General features: G+C 38.6%; 2 protein-coding genes across 3 annotated transcripts in view; one reads left to right on the top strand and one right to left on the bottom strand.

Moving 5' to 3' along the window:
- LOC120335731 (staphylococcal nuclease domain-containing protein 1-like) overlaps positions 1-26,448 on the top strand; it is a 54,478-nt gene that overhangs the window by 11,968 nt on the left and 16,062 nt on the right. The window lies entirely within an intron of this gene.
- On the bottom strand, positions 437-20,972 carry LOC120335738 (uncharacterized). Of its 2 annotated transcripts, none has more exons than XM_078119513.1 (14): positions 19,158-20,972; positions 18,482-18,655; positions 13,392-13,646; positions 10,523-10,729; positions 10,016-10,146; positions 9,393-9,535; positions 8,308-8,472; positions 7,382-7,530; positions 6,907-6,987; positions 6,275-6,439; positions 5,460-5,568; positions 3,678-3,807; positions 2,139-3,139; positions 437-1,517 (listed from the first exon to the last, which is right to left on the bottom strand). In XM_078119513.1, exons 1-14 carry the CDS (start codon positions 20,739-20,741, stop codon positions 1,396-1,398), a joined length of 4,416 nt encoding a protein of 1,471 aa, XP_077975639.1. In that variant the 5' UTR covers positions 20,742-20,972; the 3' UTR covers positions 437-1,395. The 2 variants fall into 2 exon arrangements, with proteins under 2 accessions (XP_077975639.1, XP_077975636.1); XM_078119510.1 differs by having other exon boundaries at positions 3,678-3,810; positions 19,158-20,970.

Raw genomic sequence — 26,448 nt, 5'->3', positions numbered from 1 at the left:
AAATCTTTGATAGATTTACGTTTTCTTGGGCTGTGGTCAGAGTGGAAAAACTTGTCAGCTGGTAGTATGATTATCATTTAGCTGTGCGGCAATCTTACTTCAGTAGAGGAAAATGGCATGCTCACAGAATAGAAACGCTTAGTGCTTTAGTGCAACAATCACGAATGAATATTTTGAAGTCTTAATTGAACATCTCCAAAACCTCAACTTATCGAGAACTCTCGCTTTCCCAATTTACACCACACCGGTACAAATATTTTTGAGATTTTATTTTGGTAAAAATCTGACACTATAAATTAATTACACATTTTAAAATAATGAAAATGAAATTTAAGCATTTACTGAGAGGATAAATAGGCTAGCAGTTATGTGTGTTACATCTGTAAAAGTTTGTAGTACGTATATTGGTTGCACAGTAAGGATACATTTGAGGGCCCATTGGTTTGCCCAGTGCTATTCGGTAACCGCATTATAGTGCAAAATAAATAGTCTTGATATGTGTAAACAATTCAGGACCATATCAACTAAAAATATGCAATTGCTTTTTGATTAAAATCAATAATTAAATATTGATCATCTTGCTGACCCCCTGTGCAGTTATCACAGACCAAAGAACCCAGTTGGGGAACCCTGTCTTGGCTAGAGTTGTGTGCAAATGGCACTCCTGCTTTGTTCATTTCAAGTAGTTTATACCTGTATAATCTATGCATGAAAAAGTATCATAGTAACAATAATGAACTAAGAATAATAGTAATAGCGCAGCAAATACAAAGCAAAATTCACCCCCCAAAAAAATAAAATACCTCCCCAGTTGGGAAACATTGGTTTAGCATGTTCTACTCGTATTATTACACCCTGAAGTGGTCAGCCTAAGATTTTATCCCAAGATACTGTCGTTCTACATTAGTAGGACGGCCATTTTGGGTCCAAATTGGTCTCAAAATGGTATTTCAGAAAGTATTCAATTTAGACCAGGGGTGTGTGTAACAGGCGGCGATTTAGTGTGGCTCTTGTCAACACTCAGATTTCCCCAATAATCACAATATACGATAGTTTGTTTGAAAAGGCTTTCAAATGGATGAAATAACATGTTTTTTTTGCACTTGTCGCTCTGTTAAATCTTTCGGCGGTGCATTTAATAATGTAAGGCTAAGCGCCAGCTGCATTCTCTAGCCTTTCGTGTTGAAATGTTTGTGCGACGGAGCTACATGTCTGAAGCTGGTTATATTGCCATGTGTCCACCGACAAAAATGTTGAACACACCCGATTTAGACCATTCGCAAAAGTTTCCATATTTCATATTCAAAATATTATTCCAGAATGTTTAATCATTCGTTCAGAATGTTAAATATTTTGTTCAGTTCATGCTTGATCTAGCTTTCCTCGGTGACAGCGCTATATCTCTGTCTCTTTATGGGTCAATATTCCATCGAAACTTCCTAGTTTGATTGGCATTTTTCTTCGTGATTGTCCTTGACTTAAAGGTTCCAAGGTTGCACTCTTGTTAGTTCCGTTACCTGAAAATTAGGATTTATAGGTAATATTTATCAATTTTATAAGTACTGTATTATATAAGTATAAGTTTATTTCGACTCCATAATCAGCATAACAGGCAATAAAATGATTGATAAAACGAATAAATAAAATATTGATTATGGAATGAGTAGAGCAAACAAAACCTTAGACAAGGTTTAAAACATTCAGAATATAGGAATATGAGTTAACTATAGTAGTTCCTAACTACTGATCTTTCCTTGTGTCTTTGAATGCACTGACTTTAAAAATACAAGGCTCGACAGTGTGGCTCATCGTGTTTAGCGTTAGGAATACGCTCGCCACCACACCTCTCATTACCCTGTGTTGGTTTGCAGTTTCAAATCCCATGTGGGGTTAATTATGTGTGAGAGGATTTTTGAACTTCTTGCTGCCGTAGGGGGGGTTCACGTAACCAGTGGTCGGTTACAGCTTTCTCCACCATCAAGTCCGTGCACCTGAATCAAATAACTGGCTAACTCATCCCATACCCGACCTGGACTGGTAACCGAACGAGAGGCCGTGGTTCGCCATATGATTAATTTAAGATTTCCTTTCATAGGGGTAAAAATTTGTATTTCTGATGAGTATTAAAATAGACGAACCTTTTATGTGAGTTCTTCCTCCAAATCCCAGTGGAAAAGTTTGGGATTGTGATGTCATAGAGCTCCGTCTTTTATTGATATATCTGGAGTTTGATCCCTTTGGTTGTGGTAACGTAGACGCTGGCCGGAATTGCGACAAATTTGATGCGGAATTGTTGAATTTTCTCGATAGTGGCTGCTGTAAACTTCCATATCTACGGCCACTAGGTAGCGTAGTTGCATGTGTCTGGGTGCTCCTCCCGAAATCGAAAGTGCTCGCACTCCATGAGTCTATGTTCAATTCACCGTTAGCGCCAGGATGTATGATCGGGTGATTTTTGTTCGTTTGACCTCTAGCAGTTTGACCTTTCAATGTTATTATTTGACCTTGAGAATTATTATCCATTTCTGAAGGTCGTTGGATGCTAACGGAAGAGTCTTCACTTTCGTTTCGACTTTTGCACAAATGTGGATCGATAGGACTGGCAAATGGGCATCGAGGGGGGTGAGGTTTTTGCCCCAGCCTTCTGTTTTGCGCCACCTTCTGGCAGGACGATGCTAAGTCCGTCAAAAGCTCTCTCTGAGAATCGGAAAGGGAAAATTGTGGTTGACTTAATGTCGAGCGAGAGTTGCCATTGATTGGTTTCATCGCTGGTGGCATTCCGTGTTTTATAAACTTTAAGCTGTCGTAACCTTGCTCCAACGGACCAGATCTTTCGATGGGATCAAAGGTCAATTTTATTGGGTCTGGGATTATTTTTTCCGGCGTCTCTGTCGTAGTTGAAATTGGTTTTGACGACAAACTACTTCCCTGTTGTGATGTCATATTGATAAGTGATGGTGTTGTCACAAAGGGTTCCATTCTTACATCATAAAACATTTCTTCTGGAGGTGGAGGGAGTATATGTGTAGTCATAATTGTATTATTATCATTGCATTGTTTCATCAACAAAGGTTGACAAGAATCACTCCACTGTCCCTCTAGTGTCCCAGAATGCCGGTTGTTGTCAAATCCTAGAACGCTGCAATAAATTTGTTTGTTATTCCAAGTTTTTTTATGTAGAGCTTATATACGCCATTCTCTCCGAATAAGACTCTGCAATGGCAGCCACTAATATCTAACAATATGCAGGGAGGGTCTAATTATTGAATTGCAGACCGAAATATTTCCAGTACATAGTTAATAATTTCTGGTTCTCACGAAATATAGCATGGCTCTTCGTAATAATAGAGCAGTGGTTCCAACGGCTGGCCCATGACCCCCCAAAGGTGCCTGTGGCCTCGCAAGGGCCCATGGAGCAGTTAGTGGGGGGGGGGAGGGGCTCAATACTAGAGGCAAAACAGATTTTACTTTTCCCTTGGGAACCCCCATCCCCCCATGTTCTTCCTAGTTTCATTGCTCTGGTTATTTCATGCAGTGTTTTATCTTAGTTGAGCATGAATTGTTTCAACATAATGGGATTTTGAATCTACCAATCAAAATTACACTATAAATACCACTGGAATTATAAATAGGGGACGTACGCTCTAAAAACCTCCGAAAGAAACAATGTAACTCACCTCGCTGGTGGCCCAGTGTTCTGATCAGGAGGTTGTTCGCTGATAAATACCTGCTGTTCATCAAATCGACCAATCAGATTTGAAGGAACTGAATTCTCATGTGTGATTGGCTGATTTCCAATTCTGTTATCTTCTGAAATAAAATAAAATTTTTTTAGTTTGATTATTTACAGATTATTAATGTCCCAGAGAAAACTAAAATTACTTGATTCAATGACTCTGTATTTGCAGAATTGTATTTAAAAATGGGTATTCCCGTAGTATGTGAACCAAGATGGCAGACACCGGAACATAGTATGTGTACCAGGTTAGGGTCAGGCAATAATTTTAGGTACAAATACTACGGGAGTCACTAGGCTAGTCCCTGAACTTGTAATAAAACTAAAATGAGGAAAATTGGCCTGGTACACATATTACGTTCCGGTGTCCGCCATCTTGGCGCATATACTAAAGAAGCGCCAAAAAATGTTAACAAAGTGAATGAATTACTCGCAGAGCCCCTAGGTTTTCTCACAGAACCCTTGGGGTCTCTATGATGCACTTTGAGAACCTAGTAACCCTCTCCTTATGAAATGTGCAAAAAAAAAAAATTTTTTTTTGTATAATATACATCAATTTTGTTGTAGTCCGAGATGCATTCTAAGCCCCCCGAGACCATAGGTGGGCACGGTTTTTAAACCAGAGGCCAAAAAATTTGCCCACTTAGACTGGCTGGCCATGAAAGTGTGACGTAAAAAGTTACATTTTATGAACAATATTTACAGTATTACAAAACAAAGGTGGAAAACAATACGCCTCGTGCAAAAAAATGAATTTAACCGCAATCTCAACAAAATCCTTGAGCTATTTTCAGCTAAAACATCAAAATTTAATTTCAATTTGGTTGTGGCAGCATCAAGCGGGCCAGATTGAATTGTTTAAAAAATGGGTATTCCCGTAGTATGTGAACCAAGATGGCAGACACCGGAACATAGTATGTGTACCAGGTTAGGGTCAGGCAATAATTTTAGGTACAAATACTACGGGAGTCACTAGGCTAGTCCCTGAACTCGTAATAAAACTAAAATGAGGAAAATTGGCCTGGTACACATATTACGTTCCGGTGTCCGCCATCTTGGCGCATATACTAAAGAAGCGCCAAAAAATGTTAACAAAGTGAATGAATTACTCGCAGAGCCCCTAGGTTTTCTCACAGAACCCTTGGGGTCTCTATGATGCACTTTGAGAACCTAGTAACCCTCTCCTTATGAAATGTGCAAAAAAAAAAAATTTTTTTTTGTATAATATACATCAATTTTGTTGTAGTCCGAGATGCATTCTAAGCCCCCCGAGACCATAGGTGGGCACGGTTTTTAAACCAGAGGCCAAAAAATTTGCCCACTTAGACTGGCTGGCCATGAAAGTGTGACGTAAAAAGTTACATTTTATGAACAATATTTACAGTATTACAAAACAAAGGTGGAAAACAATACGCCTCGTGCAAAAAAATGAATTTAACCACAATCTCAGCAAATTCCTTGAGCTATTTTCAGCTGAAACATCAAAATTTAATTTCAATTTGGTTGTGGCAGCATCAAGCGGGCCAGATTGAATTACCCAACGGACCAGATTTTTCGAAAACTCATGTTTTCCAGCCTTTGTTGGACCTGCTTCGTGTTACGAACCAGTCTAACTTGGCAATTAGAAATTCCCCCCCCCCCCCCTTTTCGCCTACGTTCCTGTCATTAACCACTTATCTTGAGCCCTTCATAGAGCTTATGTAGATAATTCTTTGATACTCACCACTTGGGTTATTCCTTTTTCTCATTTTGTAAAAAATTAAAAGTAACAATGCTGCGACCAAAGTAATTCCAATGAAACATCCAATTATGATTTTTGTCGTCTCCATAACCTGAAAATAGAAAAAATCCCGTTTGAAAGAATGTCAATACTACTTGTGAATAGTCATATTTCTTTGATGGGAAATGTTTTAGGTCTCCACTTGTGATTAAGGTATTTTCCTTAACAGGATAGACTAGAAGTCGCAAGGATCCATGATTAAAATTTCGTGGAAATCTAGTCTTCGTTTTTTTTTAAGTTTCATTTCAGCTGCAATTTTCTTCAACCCTGTGTTTACTCGTTGGTGCAATGATTTCAGAAGTAATCATTCAAATATTAGGACGCTAGCAATTTAGGGCAGGGGGTGTTCAACCTTCAATACAGAAGGGCTTTATAATAGTTGCAGGCCCAAAAATTTTGATTATTGATCCTATGCCATGCGTTGTTCGCTTCGCACAAGCTTGCTGTTAGGGCATTGTAACATCATAAGCATAGATTAGATTATAAATGTGCCCCATGTATAGGCTTTGCAAAGAGCTTGGAATTACTTGCACGTACCACATAACTTAAAAACTTCGGATTGGAATGTCATAAATTCTCGACCTTTTTAATCATATGTTAACACCTTTGGTGTCGCTGCTCGATAACCAACTTTGGTTATCTGTGACTTACCTTCCCCAGTAAAACAGTATGGTTATCTCTTCTTTTTTTAATATTGCACATAATTGATTTTTGAAAAAATTAAATTGTGAATAGTCTAAACTTGAGTTTTCCACTACCTGCTGTACAGAGCTTCCGGGCGGCCCAAGTTCAGGATTGATGTTAATTCCAGATGGCCCTGTGTACATCCACTGAGGTTTCACTGGGCTAGTTGTTGGTTGCGTCCTCTGTCTTGTTTTGGGCCTTGTTCTGAGTGGCCTTCTTGGTTTCGTTGTACTTGGGGACTAAAAAAAAATAGTATTTATGTTTATTTACTGTGCTGAAAATGACAGAAATTTAGAAAATAACTTAAATTGAGTTTATACTGGGGGTTTCCAAAGTTAACCGCGGGCCAAAATTATAAGCTAAAGAATATTCGCGAGTCGGCAGATGGGAGCGCCCGCAAGGGCTCTATACCGATACGTATGATTAAGATACTGAACTAAATTGTTGCTAATATACACATGTTTAAACTGCGATAATGATGTAATAGTTGGCAGTATTTAGAATGCAGAAAGAAAAAAGCGGTGTTGTACTATTTTGCTCGAGTTTGGTGGGCCATATTTAATCGTTACGCTAGCTGTAATTGTCCTGCGTAATGTGCAGCAAACTTATAAATAATGACACAACCTCTTTAAATGAAGTTACTTAGGGCAATATCCATGCGCTAAGGGGGGCGGAGAGGTTTATTCAATAAGAAAGTATTAGTTACCTTCGTAAATCGTCCAGGTGACGTAGTTGGCGTTGTCACGATCAGCGGTGGTGGGTCAGGGTTGCTTATAACTGTTGTTTCCTGTTGGTAAATGAGATTCGCAATTAGTTATTCACAATTAAGTAGTGAGGGAGTAGAGGGTAGTAATGAGTTTTCAGGAGTTTTGAGGATCTAAAAGCGTTTCAAGCTGAGAAAAATTGCTATGTATCATACAGAAAGATGATTTTTATTATATTTCAAAAGGAAGGGTGTTCTGTCCTTCAATCCCCCCCCCCCCACCTGGCTATGCCCCTAGACCTATAACCCGACTTGCGTCACGTTGACGTTTGCCATATGATTAAGCCATCTTCTCGACTTTCCTCTCCCCCTTTTGTAAATATATTAACTTTTCCACATCCGATACAGTGACTCAGGGATGTTTAGGTTGTCACATCAACTTTCCTCTCAAGATATATGAATAATCAAACAAACTAACCGTCGAGAAAAAAGTGTTTGTGAAACGATTCATGTCTTCTGTAACATCAAGGAATATGGTTGAGTTTGCGATTTCCCCAGCGGGAGTAACAACACTGCACGTATAATGTCCTCTGTCTCTTAGACTGACTTTCGAGAAATTTAGGGCCCCTGTTGAATGTAAAGTATGGTATTTATGTTAGACTTTTTCACAATGATTCGTTTTTTTTTATGAGGATAATTGACTCAATGCCACATACACTCATTTAGAAATAAAAAAGACTCATCTCTGAGCGAAGTTTCGTGCATTCACTCGAAAACGATTACTGAGCAAAGTTACGCACTGTCACTCCTAAGTGCAATTAACTCATCTCTGAGCAAAGTTACAGGCACTCACTTAGAAGTGAAATAAACTCATCTCTGAGCAAAGTTACGGGCACTCGCTCAGAAGTAAAGGAGACTCATCTCTGAGCCAAGTTACGGGCACTCACTCAAAAGTAAAAGAGACTCATCTCTGGGCAAAGTTACGGGCACTCACTCCTAAGTGCAATTAACTCATCTCTGAGCAAAGTTACAGGCACTCACTTAGAAGTGAAATAAACTCATCTCTGAGCAAAGTTACGGGCACTCGCTCAGAAGTAAAGGAGACTCATCTCTGAGCCAAGTTACGGGCACTCACTCAAAAGTAAAAGAGACTCATCTCTGGGCAAAGTTACGGGCACTCACTCCTAAGTGCAATTAACTCATCTTTGAGCAAAGTTACAGGCACTCACTCAGAAGTGGAGGAGACTCATTTCTCAGCAAAGTTACGGACACTCACTCAGAAGTAAAGGAGACTAATCTCTGAGCAAGTTACGCACACTCACTGAGAAGTGAAATTAACTCATCTCTGAGCAAAGTCACTTCTGTAAAATAGAGACCACCACAAATTTTTCACTATTCACCTACCTGTACCAAGTACAGTGATTTCTACGGTGTATTTTCCGTGCTCCAATGTTGTTCCGTTAGGTAAAATCCACATCACATTTTTGGTTAATGAGTCTGCTGTGGGGGCGACTGTAGGGCAGGGGATTTTAACTCCTGTGCCAACTGACGCATTCACGCTGGGCGGGTCTGTTGAAAAAATATTTATTCAAAATGTGTACTGACTGTATAGGGGGAGGGAGAGGGTTCTGAAATTTCTGACCCTAACAGTTAGTGGGTAAGGTCGGAAAACGCAAGTTTTCAAGAGTCTTGAAGTTTTAAAAGCATTTCAAGCTACGAAACATTGCTATGTAGGATAGGAGAAATGCTGTTTTTGCACTTCAGAAAGAGAGGTTCCGAACCTGAACAATCGTACCATCTTTCCTTACAGAGATAGTTCGAAATGCACTCTCCACCGCATCTCTGATGAAAACCAACTACCTTTTTTGCCCAACTAATCCCATACTTGTTATGGACTGGTAACTGGATGAGAGGTCGTTGTTTACTATATGATTTAGTCGCCTCATTGGCTTTCCCGTCCCCAGAGATACTACCGTACATACTCGCAGATAGATCGCAATTTTTCCCTTATATTTAAAAAAATATATAGGTGCGACCAATCCGCTCGACATAAGTGCAAATCGCCAAATCGGAACAAAATTGAAAGTTTTCGGCTATTGCAAATACCGTATTTTCCGGCTAATAAGCCGATTTTCAGGAGTTTTCGACCTAATTTTATGGGGTCAATGATATACAGGTTTGTAGCCAGTTGGTTATTCATGAAAATCATATGGTCTGCGCTTGTGTACATGCACTTATTATCGCTCACAGTCACAGGTGTCATTAACATATTTTGATTATATTAAGCTCTACAAAAAAAAAATAGGAAGTTATCTATGCAAAAAAGCTGGGGAAAGGGCCTTTTAAATCTCTAGATTTTCAGTGGGACTTATGTGCGAGTCAACACTAAATTAAACTTTTAAAACACAAAACTAATAGTGCGACCTATACGGTGGCCCGACCTATCGACGAGTATATACGGTACTTTTACGAAAAGAAGTGTTACTTACAATTATCCTCAATGATCATTAAACCACACGGTGCGTCTTCAATGTCTGAGAGATTTGACAACATCATTCCGTTATGTTGAGGGGGGTAACGACATTTTGGACACGTTTTACCGCTGCATACGTAAGGATTGTTCTGTAGCCAACTAAAAAAATAAGGATTGAAATTTTATGAATATCTCCAAGCAGGGGAATGCTGATGAGACAGCTTAATCATATGGCAAACCACGGCCTCTTGTATCGGTTATTTTTTTCAGATGCATGGACTTGATAGTGGAGGGAAAACACCACACCACAACAAATGTGGCAACATAACTGTTCCATAAAGAACATAACCTTGGGGGGGGGGAGATATCCTCAAATTTCATATCTTAAAATCATTTCATTATGAAATACTAAAATACAGTTCAATTATATGTGATATCATAACTTGTGGAGGGAGGGGAAATACTCTTGGTAAAACATTTTTATCACATATATTATACTAAGAATAAGGTACTCCTGAAGTATGCGCACCAAGATGTCGCATAACCTAAACCCTAACCTGGTACACAATCTGAGTTCAGGTTGTGCGCCATCTTAGTGTGCATACTTCTGGAGGTCCAAGATTAAATTATAAGACTCACTCAACAAGCCACCACAGGTCGCAATAACATGACCAAGGATTCATTTGCAACTGTGCCCGCTGTATTCGCTGATTGTAGGTGAACGTTCCTCCAGGTAGACTTGTCAGATTGTTGTAGGATAAATTAATGTCCTGAAACAAAGTTGTACGACATTAAAATGTTGAGCAAACTCGGAGTGAACTCAAGTACAATTTATCAAGTACTCAAAGTGACTCGGGATTTAGATTAAATGACTGTTTGTGCTCAACTAACTAACAGTGAGACCTAACTTGTTGATTTGCTCGGACTGACTCCGATTGCCTGTGACCTGACTTGACCTGGTTGTTTAGGTACTTACGTTTCAACATAGTTAAACCAACTGAGAGAGACAACTTTTTGATTGGTTGACTTCAAACTCTAATGACATGTGACTTGATTTCGGGGGGGAAGGATCCAACACTTCAACATTGTAACAAATTGTTTTAAAAAATTTAGATTAATTATTATACATTATTTACACACACTCACCATTAAAGATTCCAATGCATTGAACGTCCCTTCTGTGATTGATTTAACACCGCTCGCTGAGATGTCCAGGTACTCTAGTTTAGTGAGATCTTGGAAAGCTGAATTGTCGACGCTCCTATATCGATTGTTCGAGAGATCTACTCGTTTCAAATTTTTTAGCGGCTGTAGGTTTGGAAATTGTGAGAGGGTCGAACTCATTGATAACTCCTAAAAAAATGAGATTTTTTAATTCATTAAGAGTATAACGCTCATAAAACAGTGGTTCCTAAACTTCTAAAGCTGCGCGCCCCTTTTTACTTATCGATTTTAATCGGTAAGTATGTTGATAGTATTTGTCTGTCTGTTTGTCTGTTAGATGCTCGCGATATCTCACGAAAGCGAGATTGAATCTGCTCCAGATTTCGCATGTGTATTCATCATATCTCGGACCAGAAGCCTATTGATTTTGGGCGAATTGTGTCTTATAATTAGCGAGGTATTAATTAATTAGTGATGGGACACAAGGTGTCACTATGGAGTGAGAGCGTTGTTTTGGGGGATCCCCAAACATTCGATCGATAAGTCTTCGGTCTCTGACCGATATTCTCGTTTTAAATTTGTCAAGTCCCACCTTTAAAATAACTAGCTAACAATAAGCTACTTATAACAGATTGTAAGGTGAAAGTATGTAGATGAAATTGCGATCTCTAAAGAAATGTAAATATCCAAAATGAGAAGGGCAAGATCCGCCTCGCATTGCGTGCCCAACTTTGTACATCCTTTCCAACATCTATAGCGTGTTTAGGATTTACATATTTATCCCGGAGGATGGGAAAGCTGATAATACAGCTTAATGATAACTATTGAAAAAATGAGGTTTTTTAATATATTCAAGAGTATATCACTCTGATACAGTGTTTCCCAAACTGTGGGCTGGTATTAGTAACAATTTAGTATGGCCCGCATAGCTCAAGTGACATACCGTATAACACTTCATGTTTTTTGCGTTCTAGATACTGCCAATTGTTATGTCATTATCACAATTAAACCATGTGTATATCAATTATACGGGGACTGTCTGTGTTAGCCAGGTGAATATACCCCCTGTCCATAGGTTTCAGTCCCTTTACACAACTTGATGTAAAGTAGGCGAACAAAATTAGTTACCTCCTATCGGGTGCAAACACTTCTGGAGCGCCCCTTCTAATGCCTATGGCATGATCTAATCGATTTAAAAGACATTGATTAAGTTAAACTCGATTTCTAAGTCAGAGTTTCGGCACTTTATCACGCATAAAACTCATTTATTCAACTGACATTTAAAATTGTTTTAAATGACAATTTTGATTGAGTGCAGGCAATCGTCCTCGCGGTGTTAAACTGGATATTTTCATGCTTGAATCAGACTAGTGGATGATAGCTGTTCTGTTTGACCAATCTATAGGGCTTTCCTTTTTCTTACCGTAAATAGGATTTTTTCCAATTATATACCCTATTTTGTCAGCTATTATATACGTCAATATTTGCCGTTTTTTGGACTTGAGCTCTTTTTGGTTGTTGCTTGTAATTCATAGTACACTTTGCACTTACAGTTAAATGATTGAGACCCTACTTTGAACTAGAGATGTACCGATGCCACTTTTGTCATCAGTCAATACCAATAAAAAAGCACCGATACAGGGTCAGAATTCTGTTGCCGTTTTCTGTTCAGAGTTAACGAGGCAAATACCATGAACATGATCCCTCCACGCAAAATTTAATTTCAACAAGCGTATTCAAACTTATTTTTTATAAATTTTGGATCAGATTGAAAAGCTGAATATATTGGAAATATCGGTCTAAATTGAGCCAAAACCAATACAGATACCAAAAAATGGCCGATATTGCCAATACCGATAAGCAATACTAATAGCATCTTCGGGCCTGATTTAAATGGGCAATTTGACAAATTAATCATTCAGCGACTTGGTACACCAGCTGTTTATTGTACATTGCCTGTTACGCAGCTTTTTTTTGAATAAACTGTTTTCAATAATAGTTTCATATTGAGCTTCCGGCCCAGTGAGCAAGTCTATTATCCCGAACCGGCCCATTAAGAAGAGTAATTGCCCACCCCTGATCTATAGCTTCCAGCAGTAGCCCGGAACCCTTTAATTGATACTCTTTCCGCTTTTAAGTTTAAGGCTCGGGACTGAGCAAACCTTTAAACGAGAATATCGGTCAGAGACCGAAGACTTGTCGATCGAAAGTTAGGGGATCCCCTAAACAGCGCTCTTACTCCATAGTGACACCTTGTGTCCCATCACCGAATAAATTCAATAACTCTCTAATTATACGACATAATTCGCCCAAAATCAATAAGCTTCTGGTACGACATATGATGAATGCACATGCATAATCTGGAGCAGATTCAATCTCGCGCAGATTCACTCTCGCTTTCATGAGATATCGCGTGCATCTAACAGACAGACAGACAAATACATACTTACCGATTAAAATCGATAAGTAAAAACCTATGGATATACTTTGATACGTTAGTGATTGTTCACAACTATTTTATCACTGCACTTTAAACAAGATTTTGGGTCTCTGCTCTGAGCAAACTTGTGTGAAATGTCCGTCAACAACGGGAATCCCCCTCCCCATTTTTGAGTAAACTTATTTGAAACAGGTGACCGTACATTTGAACCCACGTACATTTGAACCCATGCGTATATCCTCGGGTTCAATCTATATGCGGGTGCTAAAACCCATGGGTTAGGGTTAGTATGGTTTCAAATATCCGTAAAACAAAAAAAAAATTTCCGTAGGTGCAATAGTATGCAGGTGCAATTGTCGTGGGTTCAGATGTACGTGAGTTCGAATGTAATGGAACCATATAAAACATTACCTTCAATTTATCCAGACCTCGGAACGCACCGTTGGATAAAAATTTCAATTTCCATAATTCTCTCAGATCGAGTTTTTCTAAAGTTGTCCGTACTTGAATAAAATCCCAGGATAAAATTTGATCAATAGGATTTTGTCTCAACTTGATACTTTTTATGCTTTTGAGACTTTTAAATGCCAGTGTAGGAATTCGTTGCAATAGATTTTCTGAAAGATCCAGATCATTGAGGTTCTCCAGACCGAAAAATGCACCGTTCTGTAAAAAAAGGGGGATTTTTGTTAATTTTCAGTTTTAGCCCATATATTGCTCCGTTCTGTGAGAAAAAAAACTTTGCAATAGTTTAAGTTTATTTTGACTCCATAATCAGCAATAGACGATGAAATAATAGATAAAAACAAAAGTAAAAGTAACTGATTATAGAATTGGGAGAGCGAACAAAACCTCGAGTAAGGTTTGAAGCATACAGATTTTAGATGGAAAGGTATTGATAAAAGAAGTAGTACGTGTTCGCTCACCCAAAAGTAAAAAAATTAATTAAGGCACGCACGCACACACACATACACACAATCATCGAGACATGATACTGTCGGAAGTGAAAAAAGAGAGACTTAAAATCAATTAAATTACTCAGTAAAAAGATAAATTGGTTTTCGAGCCCAAACAATGTGCGGTTGTTTGGAAAAGTGTATTTTTTCCTTCTTGTGTATAATATTTAATAATGCGCTGTTCTATGAACAAAAAGGAGTTTCCTTTAGTTTTCGTAATTAGGTTATTGAGCCCAAAAAATGTGCGGTTTAAAAAAGTGAATTTTTGTGTTTCTAAGGGGTATAAGATTTAGCTTTCTCGCATTTTTCATGAGTTGTTTTTAGTTCTTTGCTGAGGACAAAGCTGTAAACACACAGAAAGTGATATGCTGTAATATATTGAAGGTTGTGCTATTGTAAAACTAATTGATTCTTGTGCCAGATACACTAAACATTGAAATAATGTGATATTTACATATGAGAATTATATTTGTCTCCAGCAATTCTAGAACGGGAGTGTAAGAGTCAGTTGATGCTTTCAAAAGAGGGTGAAAAGGGGGCCCTGTGCAAGCATCCACTGATGTTTAATGTTATGCAAGGAGCTTAATATGTTGAGGAGGATTTGGACTTTTTTCGATTTTACTCTGGATGAAGTGGGAAACAGGGGATTTGAACCCAGGATTTTTAGCCTGTAATGCCAACACAGTTAAGTACAACGTTTTACCCGCTCGGCCATCGCGTTCACCAATTGCAAATTAAAATCGTGTTTAAGCCAATTCTATTAAACAAACCTACAATTCTAACGATTTTTTCGGCATATTTGTTGCGAAACAGTTTCTTAAGGAACGCTGGCCTCTCGTCGACGCTCGTGTTCACCCTGCGAACGACGCCAAACTGCAGGCATTGTGATGAATAATGTATGAATTGTTTGAAGATTGTGACTCGTTTGACGTCACAATTTTGACAGAAGGGACCGAAATTGTCAGGACTAACTCTAGGTTTAAAGTAAAATTGGACTGACAACAAATTGCCAGTGACGTGACTGACCTTATTTCTGGACGATTGTGACGTCATTTGTATTTTTGAAATCCCCGGGTTCAAATACCATGACCCCCACTTTACCAAGGGTGTAACAAATTGGATAGACGATACTGTACGGAAAATATTCCCGCACTTCGAAACATAGTATCTATATAAATATCAATGGTGCTTGTCTGGGCCTTTTTCGGAGCAAAACGCATTGCAAGATGTTTTCAATCAAACGCGGAATTTAATATATATACACAACTCTAATAGGAAATTTTTAGGTTTTTGATTTGAATTTCGTTTTTACTCAATTTTTTCGACCATTCTACTTTCATATAAACGAAGCTTCCATTTAATTTGACATGCGACCTTGTGTGTAATAAATAATGCATACGTAAGAATTGTCTAAATTGCTTTAGATGTTGAGTCACAATGCCGACATTGTGACCCAACAGTGACTCGTTCATGCATGTTTTGTTAGGTCATAAATGTCTGGTTATAAAGTCGTCTTACATTACCGTTTGCCGGCGCTAAACAAAAATACAGCCTTTCCGCCATTGATGTTAAAATTCACTATTCTTCGGTAAAATTTGCTGCGCGGGAGCACGAGATTACTGAACAACAGAACCGGAATATAATTATGCAAGCCCTGAAGAATATCGGATAATATTTGAATCGAAACTACTACTATTAAATGAACAATCCAGTGGAGCTTCAATAATCTATGTCCACGGGTTGCCAAAGCCACCCCCTGACAATCCTGTCGTCAAACAATCTAACATTATGCGCTAACAATAATGTCAAGCTCAAAACAGCTTCGTCCACCATGTCTTAAAATGGCGATAGCTTTTTTGTGGGCGCGATAGGCTAGCGTTTAAATCAATGGTTTTCAAACTTTTTACCGCGCCCCCTTTTTAGAATTTGTCAAGTCTCGCAGACCACGTCAAAAATAATAGCTAACTATAAGCTACAAATAACAGATGGTACGGCGAAAGTATGTTTTATTCAAATAACACGTCGTAAATGTGTGAATGGAACGTAAATATCCAAAAAAAAAGAAATTGAAATATACAAAATAAGGCGGACGAGATAAAATTTAACAAATATTTTTATTTTTAATTAGATTCACGTCCTCTCAAAAAATTGTCTCCCCCATCGTTTGAGAACCACTGGTTTAAGCTCCAAGACAGGCCCGCGGAGCAATATAATCCAGCCCGCTACGCTTCACTGAATTTTATTAACAAAACAGCTGTTTTGACAATTATATTCCCTACGTCAGTGGTCGGCAACCTTTTTTCAGTGACGGACCGGTAAAGCCTGACCAAAATTTTGGCGGAACACCTTGTACAAATTACAGACGAACTGGTGTAATTTGATAAATTATATGCGCTAGAAAAGTTATGTTAACAATACATTCAAAAAACAAAGGTATAACGTGTTTCCTACGTTCAACGCTATTAGGGCATTGTACGTTTTTTGTGTCACCTTTCTGCGGACCAGTAGTAATCTTCCCGCGGACCGGCAATGGGCCGCGGCCCGGTGGTTGCCGACCACTGCCCTACGTGACAGAATTTGTTTTGAAACACTAAATTATATTATAACTTAGCAAGTATATAATTCACAATCACTCGTTTAATGAGGTTAAATTGATTAAAATTAGACAAATGACAACAGAACGGAAAAAAGTTGATGCTGAGTGAAAATTGTTTAATGAAGCAGAAAATATTCAAATGATCAGTCTTCGCGCACTGCTTGAAATTTAACTGAAATATGTGTGAAAAAATGTGATTCATTGGCCTTTCCTTCGGTTTTTAACTTACTAAAAACATGTGCGGCCCGCCAATGACTCGCAACCTTTAATTTTGGCCCGCTAAGTTTGCCGACCCCTGCTCTAAAACATAGCTGCGTTGTCATCGTAGTTACACATCTCGAGTTCAAATGCAATTCCCGCCACTTCACACAGGGAGTAACAATAATATAATGGGTCGACAATACCGAATTGAAAATACTTCGGCCCCAGTAGCCCCTCCCATATAGTTGGATATCAGTGGCTGATCGTACAAAGCCTTGTACGTCATAATAGGCTAGCCTGTAGCCTTGTACGTCATAATAGCTTTTTACGTATCGTCTAATAACATTGGTTCTTTATACACGGTCGTGTTAAAGAGCCAAATATCCGCCATATAAAAGCATTGTGAACGCAAGTGGGGAACGTGCACGGCATCTAACGGATAGCAATATAGTTGGCGTTTCGAAGGTTATGTATTAGATCAAGGGTGTGCATCCTGCAGTCCGCGGGCCAAATGCGGCCCGTAAAGAAAAACGAGTTTTTTATTTAGTTTAAACCAGTACGTGCGAGTTATCATCTATGTCTATGACGTTACAATGCCCTAACAGCTAGCTTGTGGGAATCGAACAACACATGTCATCAATAGATCAATACCCAACATTTTTGTGCTTGCAACTACTTAAGGGCCTATGTTAAATAAAGGTGCGGCCCGCGGTTTTACCCTGTTATTAATATCAGTCCCTGCTATATTGAAGGTTGCACACCGCTGGTATTAGATTTGTAAACCGTGTCCTGTTAATGTATCTCACGATCCGCTTGCTTGTCTGCACCAGGCCAAGACCGCAAATTCGTTTCACTTTAACTCATTTCCAATAATTCTAATCTTCATCGATTTCCAATGCCAAAGTAATTCTACGTAGTTGAACTAAATTAACTTCAAAAAAACAATAACACGATTCGTCCGTTGAGAATTCGAGCCGAAATTACTGTTAAAAAAAAAGAGCCCTTTTGAAATGTAAAAATAAGAAATTTCAAGAAACACTCACTTTTTACGACCGAAGGCACCGAGTTATCAAAGAAAAAACTCATGGCGCATATACACGGAAAAAAAGATGCTGACTTTGAATAAAACTCAATTTTGTGATCATAACAGAAAGTAACGACATAGAAAGGCAACATTCAAAATAAGAAACAATAAAACAAAGATAATAATATGTAAAATATTCAATGATATGTTAGTTAAGTTGATTTTCGGGACGCAGTTAACGAATCTCCGTTTGCGAACCGCGGCATTCAACTAAAAAATAGCCGGACAAGCTTGACGGAATTAAAAAGGTTCCCATGGATTGAAATAAAACATCGAAATTATGGCCAAGCCAAGTGACTCCTGTAGTATTTGTACCTGGCCTAACCCCAACTACACATACTACGTTCCGGTGTCCGCCATCTTGGTTCACATACTTCGGGAGTACCTAAATTATGAGTGAAATATCGATCCTGTCGGTCTCAGAATAATTATGAATATTTCTTAGACATATAATAAGAGTGCGATGCTCAGATATTTATAGACGACGGTACCGCATCGGTACCAGTACAGCCTTCGCTGGGCACGTCGTTCGATTTTACTGAAAATATCGCGGACAAGCGTGGCGGAAGAAAAAATGTTCCTTTAAATTGAATAAATGTGAAATTTTGGGGAATTATGATGTCATATTACGAATATTATTGAGTCACAATAAATTTCAACTCACCGGTATTTCCACAATTGAGTTCCCGCTCAAATCTAATTCTTCCAGGGCGCCAGAGTTTTTGAAAATATTTGTCCTTAATTCATCGATGTTATTGTTACGTAAGCTTAATTTTCGCGCCATTATTGGTATATCCGGGGGAATCATCCGCAGATCTTTGCTATCACAGTAGATCTCCTGTAATACATTGGAAGGTTTTGCTCGGAAAGAGTCTCTAGACGAGTGGTTCCCATTCTTAGCTTGTGGCCCCTTTTCGGAGACTTTTGGCACTCATGGCAAATTTTGATTGGTAGATTCTAAATCCCATTATGTTCAAACAATTCATGCTCAACAAAGTGAAAACACCCTGTGAAATAACCTTATCAAGCAATGAAACTATGAATAACAGAGAGTTTTGGACTGAATTTACAAACGAGTTTTGCGCCTAGCATTGTGGCTCCCCTCTGACTGCTCTGTGGCCCATTCGAATGGCCACGGGGCCCGTTTGGGAACCGCTGGCATAGACCAAGGTGTCCTTACTGACAAAATCAGTGTCTTCCCAATTTTAGATTATTCGGTTCAACTTGAATTTTGGAATAAATCTACAATCTTATATTTTTGACTATGGCCTTCGCTTGTTAAAAAAATAGTGGTTGGAAAACTATGTTAGAATATTAAGCGTTATTAATTCAGTGTTTACCTGAAAATCGTCGTAACAGTCGCAATCCATTGGGCATTCCGGTTGTTGTTTCATTTGCACACAGTTGGCTGTGTCGTAACACCACCACACTATTGACGCCATAATGAGCTTCCAGTATGACGATAAAATTGTCGAAGTAGTTCGGATTCGTTTGCTTCGTGTTCTTCTCGATGTGAATTTCGAATCTTTTGATGTGGGTTGAGTTCGGCAAAGTTCGGTTCGAGTTTCTTCGAATTTTTTATTTGCCTTCTGTTGCTTCGAATCCGAATTTCTCGTCAGGTTTTCTTGGTTCTCTTGTAAATTCGACTCGATATTTCCGGTTTTTATTTTATAATTCTTTTCCCCCTCTTGAAGTTTATTCGAATTCGAAGTATTTTCGAATATTTCCGATCTTCTGTATGCAGCCACTTTGTTTACGCGGTCCACGTTTTCTTCCGACTTCAAGGCTGCGATCTCACCGCAGCCAAATCTTATTTGTATATTGTCTGTGACAGCCTTTTCCGAAGTGTCTTGTTTTGTGTAATTTTCGGGCGCTTTTTTCGCGCCTCTTGATAGACGTTTTTCAAGTATTCTTAAAGTAAATGTCCCATTTAATGCGCTTTCTGATTTAAAATAGGAATTTCGATTTTTCCTGGCGATATCTTTGCCTTTTAGCGAAGAGTTTTGGAATATCGATCGGACTGCGGTTAGGCGCTGTCGTTCAGCTGAGCCTGAATTATCCTTTGTGATGTGGAAATCGCTGTAATATTTTACAATTATTACATCACAATTATAATCAAGATATTTTCCCGCCTTTTTGATGATGATGACAATTGTTATCTCGCTTTTTGATTTAAATAAATCCCGCTTTATGTTGGCTACTTTCGGCTTTTTGAACTGAAAGTATGATTCATTTGATATCAAAATATTATGGATTTTAACCGTCGTCTTTCCCCCGCCAATTATCGATTGAATTTTATGACATCCGCGGTTCCGCAATGGTTTGCTCAGTTTAATATGTCTCGATGAAACACGAAATTTCGCTTTTCCTCTTTTTCGTTGTATATTTTTCAAAACAACTATTTTGTCAAGTTTTCGCTGACTTTTCTCAAAATTGGGGCTGAAGCAGTTTTGAACGAAGCAATGTTCCTCAATGAAATCCAGTTCTTTAATGCCCCTTGACCTTTCTGTCGGAACAAAACGGGAATTTTTGTTCAGAATGCAGTTTTGGACGTCTTCGAAACGCAGTTCGTCTTTGTCAGAACAATGTCGGGCGTCCTCGAAACGCGAATCTTCTATCTGATTTCCGACGCCTTCGAAACGCAGATCTTCGTTGCCAGTAGAATATCGGACGTCTTCGAAACGATATATTAGGCTTCGACACGTTCTTCTCCTTGGGGTTTCGAACTGAGGACTTTTCTGTCTTCTGAGGTAGTTGATGTGACGTCTTTCCGACCGAATTATCCGTCCTGAATGAATATCGCGGACGCTTCCGAAACGATTCTGTTTCCTTATGACAGATCTGCCAACGAGGCGCCTCGTTTGTGATGTAATAATGAAATATTCATTGCCAATTCGTGCCAACGTATAACTCCCACTTCTCATATTTTAGGTATTTTATTTCCCGCGCGCGGGAAAAAGATGACCCTTGTCAAAATAAAGTCCACGTTTTTCCTTTGTGATGCAATTATGGTGATAGAACTATTCCAGCTTCATACTGTTTATAGAATTAAATATTTATGCTGGAATAATGAAACTAACATTAATCATACGGAAACGTCTAAACTGAAGGAACATAATTTTAAATGGGCCGTCTACGTGACAAGACTTTTGGTAGACAACGATTAAATTGCACAGGCTTGTTATTAAGCATACGAATTTATATACAAAAATAGCCGTCTTGGCCTTGAGTAAAACCCCATTTCTAGGCTATTAACAAAATATCTAAATTTACTACAATCTCATAGTAATTTAAATAAAAAAAAATTCGAGTGGTTTGATGATGATATTATCCCATGGTTGACAGAACATCGTCGAACTTGCTGCAATTACAATAAAATATTAGTGGAACTTCCTATTTTTTCAACAGGTATCGTATTTTAAAGATCGATGTCTAAATCCTATTTGTCTAGCTGAACTATATACTTTTGAACTCTTATTCTATTTTACGTGACCCACAGATAATTCTTTATATAATTGGGAATCAGTATGTCTGTGCCTTTTCCATTACGAGATCGGGGACTGTCTGTGTTAGCCAAGTGAATATACTCCCTGCCCATAAGTTTCATTGCCGTTACACAACTTGATGTGAAGTAGGCGAACAAAATTAAGACACCTCCATATTGGTACACACATTTCTGGAGCGCCTTTTATTCTTTGTAGCATTACTAAGATTCTTTAGTTTTTTAATATTAACACGATAATTGATACTTACAATACCTCATGAACACATAATAAAACACTTTGACTGAACAAAAGCGGGATTGCGTTTTGCGAATAACACAAGCAAAGAATCTATTAAATAGCGAGGGAGAAATAGGCAAGGGGGGAACTCAACAAAAAAAATTAGACCACTGATATAATTACCTTATGTATGTCTGAGGATGTTTGATTTTATAGAAATAACGGTGCTCCCGAAGTATGCGAACCAAGATGGCGGACATCGGAACGTAACATGGGTAATAGGTTAGGGTTAGGCGATAATTTTTTTCCAATTTTCCTTGTTTTAGTCCTATTATCAGTTCGAAGACTAGCCAAGAGCCTCCCGTAGTATTTATACCTAAAATTATGGCCTAACCCTAACCTAGTACACATATTACATTCCGATGTCCGCCATCTTGGTTCGCATACTTCGGGAGCCCCGAAATAACAATTCTAAGTTAAAATAAATTTTATTGTATGATAAATGAGAACAACAAGCACAATAGGAACTATTAATAAACAAAGACAAAGAAATTTTTAACTGTTATCACTATGAAATCGGACGGAGTTTTTCGGACACATTGTATATTTATATTAGTGTGCATCAACCCTCTTAATATGTATACAGATTCCGATACGGGAATTTCTTTTCTCTCTCTCGACGTTCGCGTGTTTCCTTTCAACGAGAAATAATTGTCATTGACGATCGCCGTTATTTTAAGACTTGTCTAATCAGGCGGCAATGGATATCTTCCACACCGATGGTTTAAGTTGTGATTAATGTTAAAAAAAATTGAAAAATTAATACGCAATTCACTATCAGATGGGATTACGTGATACTAACTACATTTCCTGGCGCTCCAGAAGTCTGTATACCAATATGGAGGTAACTAATTTTGTTCGCCTACTTTACATCAAGTTGTGTAAAGGGACTGAAACCTATGTGCAGGGCGATATTCACTTGACTAAAGCAAACAGTCCCCAAACTCGTAATAGAACTAAAATAAGGAAAATCGGAATAAAATTATGGCATAACCCCAACCTGATATGTCTTGCCGTACCGGTACCGGTACTAGAGATAAGCCGATATGTCTTATCTCTAGTACCGGTACTAGAGATAAGCCGATATGTCTTGCCGTACCGGTACCGGTACTAGAGATACGCCGATATGTCTGGTCGTATCGGTACCGGTACTAGAGATACGCCGATATGTCTTGCCGTTCCGGTACCGGTACTAGCGATACGCCGATATGTCTTGCCGTACCGATACCGGTACTAGAGATACGCCGATATGTCTTGCCGTACCGGTACCAATACTAGAGATACGCCGATATGTCTTGCCGTAAATTGTTGTGCCTGCAATTACTGGAAAGCCTATGTTAAATAAAGGTGTGGCCCGTCGCCATGGGTTTCACCCAGTTACTTGCATTTGCCCCTCCTGACGTCTCGTCTCGCAATATTATTCATCGAGTCATACTTTGCTGTTTATATCTGAAATACCTCCTTTGCATAATGAAGCGTGATATCCGCTGCCTCGTTACTTAGAATCTGAATCTTAAATTATTCAAGTTTTCGCTCTGAATAAGGCGGTGCAAAAGCTGCTATCGATATCCAACGATAAGCCATGCGATACTAGTCTTAGGGGTTTTTCAAGATACTGTTAAATATCAGTGACTGCATTTATCTTGTCTTGTTCGACGCAAAAGGCGAGAGTAATCGTCGTATTACGTCATATTACAAAAAAAATTAGCGATAGTGTGATTTTGGTTGGATCGGACGTCAAAGAAATGCTTTGTGTTATAGGGCGTACAGTAAAATTCTCTTCTCACTTAAAATAATTAATAACCCTTAAAAATACTTAGCTAACAATAAGCTACAAATAACAAATAGTAAGGCAAAAGTATATTTCATTCAAAAAATATGTTGAAAATGCGTGGATGCAACGTAAATATTCAAAATAAATAAATGTAAATACCTAAAAAAAGGCGGGAAAAGTCAAATCCGACCCCCCCCCCCTCAAAAAAATGTCTACGCCCCCCTTGTGGGGTGCGTTCCATCGTTTGAGAACCACTGTACTATACCGTTATTGCACCGCCCCTAATTTTTGTTTGTTTAAATCAAGTTCGTTCAGGTTAGGTTCCTTCCAGATCTTTTTTCCTTTCACCCTGTTTATTTCAGGTTAAGGTAATATCAGTGGTTCACAAACTTTTTGATATTGTTACCCCTATATCGTATTACCAAAAGTTCCATCACCTCTCTCATGAAAAAGACATTAGTCATATCGTTATTTTTTTTTTTGACCAACAATGACAATGATACTAACACCTACGTTATTATGTCCCTACGAAATGGTGGCTAGGACCGCAGTCTTGTCAAAAGTACGAGATTACAAAAGAAATAGTGAAAACAGCGAACGTCTGGATTACCCCTGAAATTGCCAAATTATCAATTTGGGGGGGAATCACCCCCCAGTTTGGGGACCACTGAACTAGATGTTACCATAACTCGGTGCTTCCCAACCAGTAGGTCGGCATTCATTTTTGTTGCCCGACTGGATGTCTAAAGTTGATTATGACACCCACCGACGAAAATGTACAACACCTCTGCTTTGAAACAAACGTCATGTCACGCTGTATTTTGCGGCAGAATTAACACTTAAGAAACTGGTTTAAAATACCTTAAAATGAAAGAAAGACCAGTAATATTTCCATTTTTATAGGCAGTATTTATTATTTTATTAAGTGCATGTGCAAGCGTCGCAAAGTGCAACTGTTCTAGGAAATACTCGAAACTTTCCGGTTCAAAATTACTTATTCCCAATATATAATAGTACACCATTATTGCTTTAAAACGGGCCGGCAAACTTTTGTCGTTCGCGGTCCAAGATTAAAGGTTGCAAGTCATTGGCGTGTTGCACGTATTTTTAAAAAGTTAAAATCCAAGGGAATGGCCAATGAATCGCATTTTTCACACAGATTTCAGTTAAATTTCAAGCAGCGCGGGGAGACTGATCATTGGAATATTTTCTGCGCCATTAAACCCTTTGCACTTAGCATCAACTTTTCTGCGTTTTGTTGCCATTTGTCTAATTATAATCAATTTATAGGCTCATTAAACGAGTGATTGTGAATTATATACTTGTTAGGTTATAATATAATTTAGTGTCTCAAAACAAATTCTGTTACGTAAAGAATATAATTATACAATTGTTTTGTTAATATAATTCAGTGAAGCGTCGCGGGCTGGATTATATTGTTCCGCGGCATGACGGATTTGGCCCGTGACCCGTAGTTTGCCGACCCCTGCTTTAAAACTAGTGAGGGTATGGAAGCTATATACAAGGTAGGTCGCGAAGTATTTCCAAATGTTACATACCGTTGATCTGGTAATATTAAATATGCAATTTCGCATTAATTTGTAAATTGAATGGGGGGGGGATGGATTGTTTCTTTTTCTCATATATTAACATCTCATTGTGGGTGGACAAAGAAATAGCAATAAGAGGGGGTCGCGAACTGGAAAAGGTTGGGAGGAACTGTCCTAACGCAGGGCTACTCAATCAATTTTACCGAAGAATCGCATACAAAACTTCAAAATTATCTGGATCCGGCTTTTCCATGAATTATATTTCGGCATCCTCAAACGCGCATTTCCGCGACCGGCTAATGTTTATCAGCTAATCAAGATTGTTTATTATGGTGTTTAGTTAATTTTATATATAATCAAAACTCTAAAAGTCATTTTATAAAAGGAAACTTAAAAAGTGGGGCTAATGATCCAAAATAAAGAATTAGGTGTGGTCCGAATGAAATACTGAAAGGGTCGGATTCCGACCGCGGTACGCCAGTTGAGTAGCCCTGTCCTAACATATTCTAACCTAAGTTCCTTCCTAATATTGCCTCTCTACTGATTTTTTATTTTTTTTGGATTCCTTTTTATTTTAAGTTTCTACCTCTATAAAGAAAACTAAGAAATTGCAATTTTTTTCAAAATGCAGACTAAAGTCTGCTAGAATCTGTGACGGTATGTTCTTGAGAAAATTTGCATGAATCAAGCATTACAAAGTCCTGTTATTAAAAGAAATCAAATAATATAGTATTAGCAACCCCTAGCTGTATCTCGAATACCAACATAACGGCAAAATGTTGCCTCTATAACCTGCTCTCTCCCTGCAACTCAAAGATTTTTATTCCCTGCAACTCAAAGATCCCATCTGCCAGATACCGCACTTGTTTCCCTTCAGTTGAAATTAATGCACTTGGTAAAATTAACATAAAATCACGAAAACTTTGCTATCATTCAATTTTTTGCCTAAACTCATTACCCGTATTTTTGTTATACACATATTATGGCCATACATAAAACAGGCCTGGTCGACTAATTATACCATAGGTCCATACATGGAGCAAGCCTGGCAGACTAGTTGTGAAAAATCGCTTTTCTTAGCTTAGTAGGTCTAACCACCGACCCACTATTCCCTCGATACCGAGACGATATCGAACTCATTAGCGACAGGAGTTTAATCTCGTGTGAGCGATTAGGGAATATTGTCACATTGAAATTTCGCTACTCCCGTAGTATGTGAACCAAGATGGCGGACACCGGAACGTAGTATGTGTACCATGTTAGGGTTAGGCCATACTTTAAGATACATACGTATACTACGGGAGTCACTTGGCTAGTCCGAACTCGGAATAGAACGAAAAAATGGAATAAAATTATGGCCTAACTTGGTGCACATAATACGTTCCGGTGTCCGCCATCTTGGTTCACATACTACCGGAGTACCGAAATTTTCAACCGAGTTACGGCGGCCAAGTTCGGAAATGGGCCCACTGCGGCCGCGCCCCCCTGCCCCCTGCTCTTAGAAAAATTGTGAAATATCTTACAA

This window comes from Styela clava, chromosome 2 (assembly GCF_964204865.1).
Source record: "Styela clava chromosome 2, kaStyClav1.hap1.2, whole genome shotgun sequence".
NCBI classification, from domain to species: Eukaryota; Metazoa; Chordata; class Ascidiacea; order Stolidobranchia; family Styelidae; genus Styela; species Styela clava.
This window is presented reverse-complemented; position numbering and strand designations above follow the sequence as displayed.

What these genes read in the sequence shown, in the direction of transcription:
- LOC120335738 (XM_078119510.1), bottom strand. Translation starts at nt 20,741, where the DNA reads ATGAGAAGTGGGAGTTATACGTTGGCACGAATTGGCAATGAATATTTC. An exon ending in CAAACACTTTTTTCTCGACG is followed by an intron (nt 6,988 to 7,381) that starts GTTAGTTTGTTT and finishes ATTTACCAACAG; the next exon opens with GAAACAACAGTTATAAGCAA. An exon ending in AAAAAGGAATAACCCAAGTG is followed by an intron (nt 3,811 to 5,459) that starts GTGAGTATCAAA and finishes ATTTTATTTCAG; the next exon opens with AAGATAACAGAATTGGAAAT.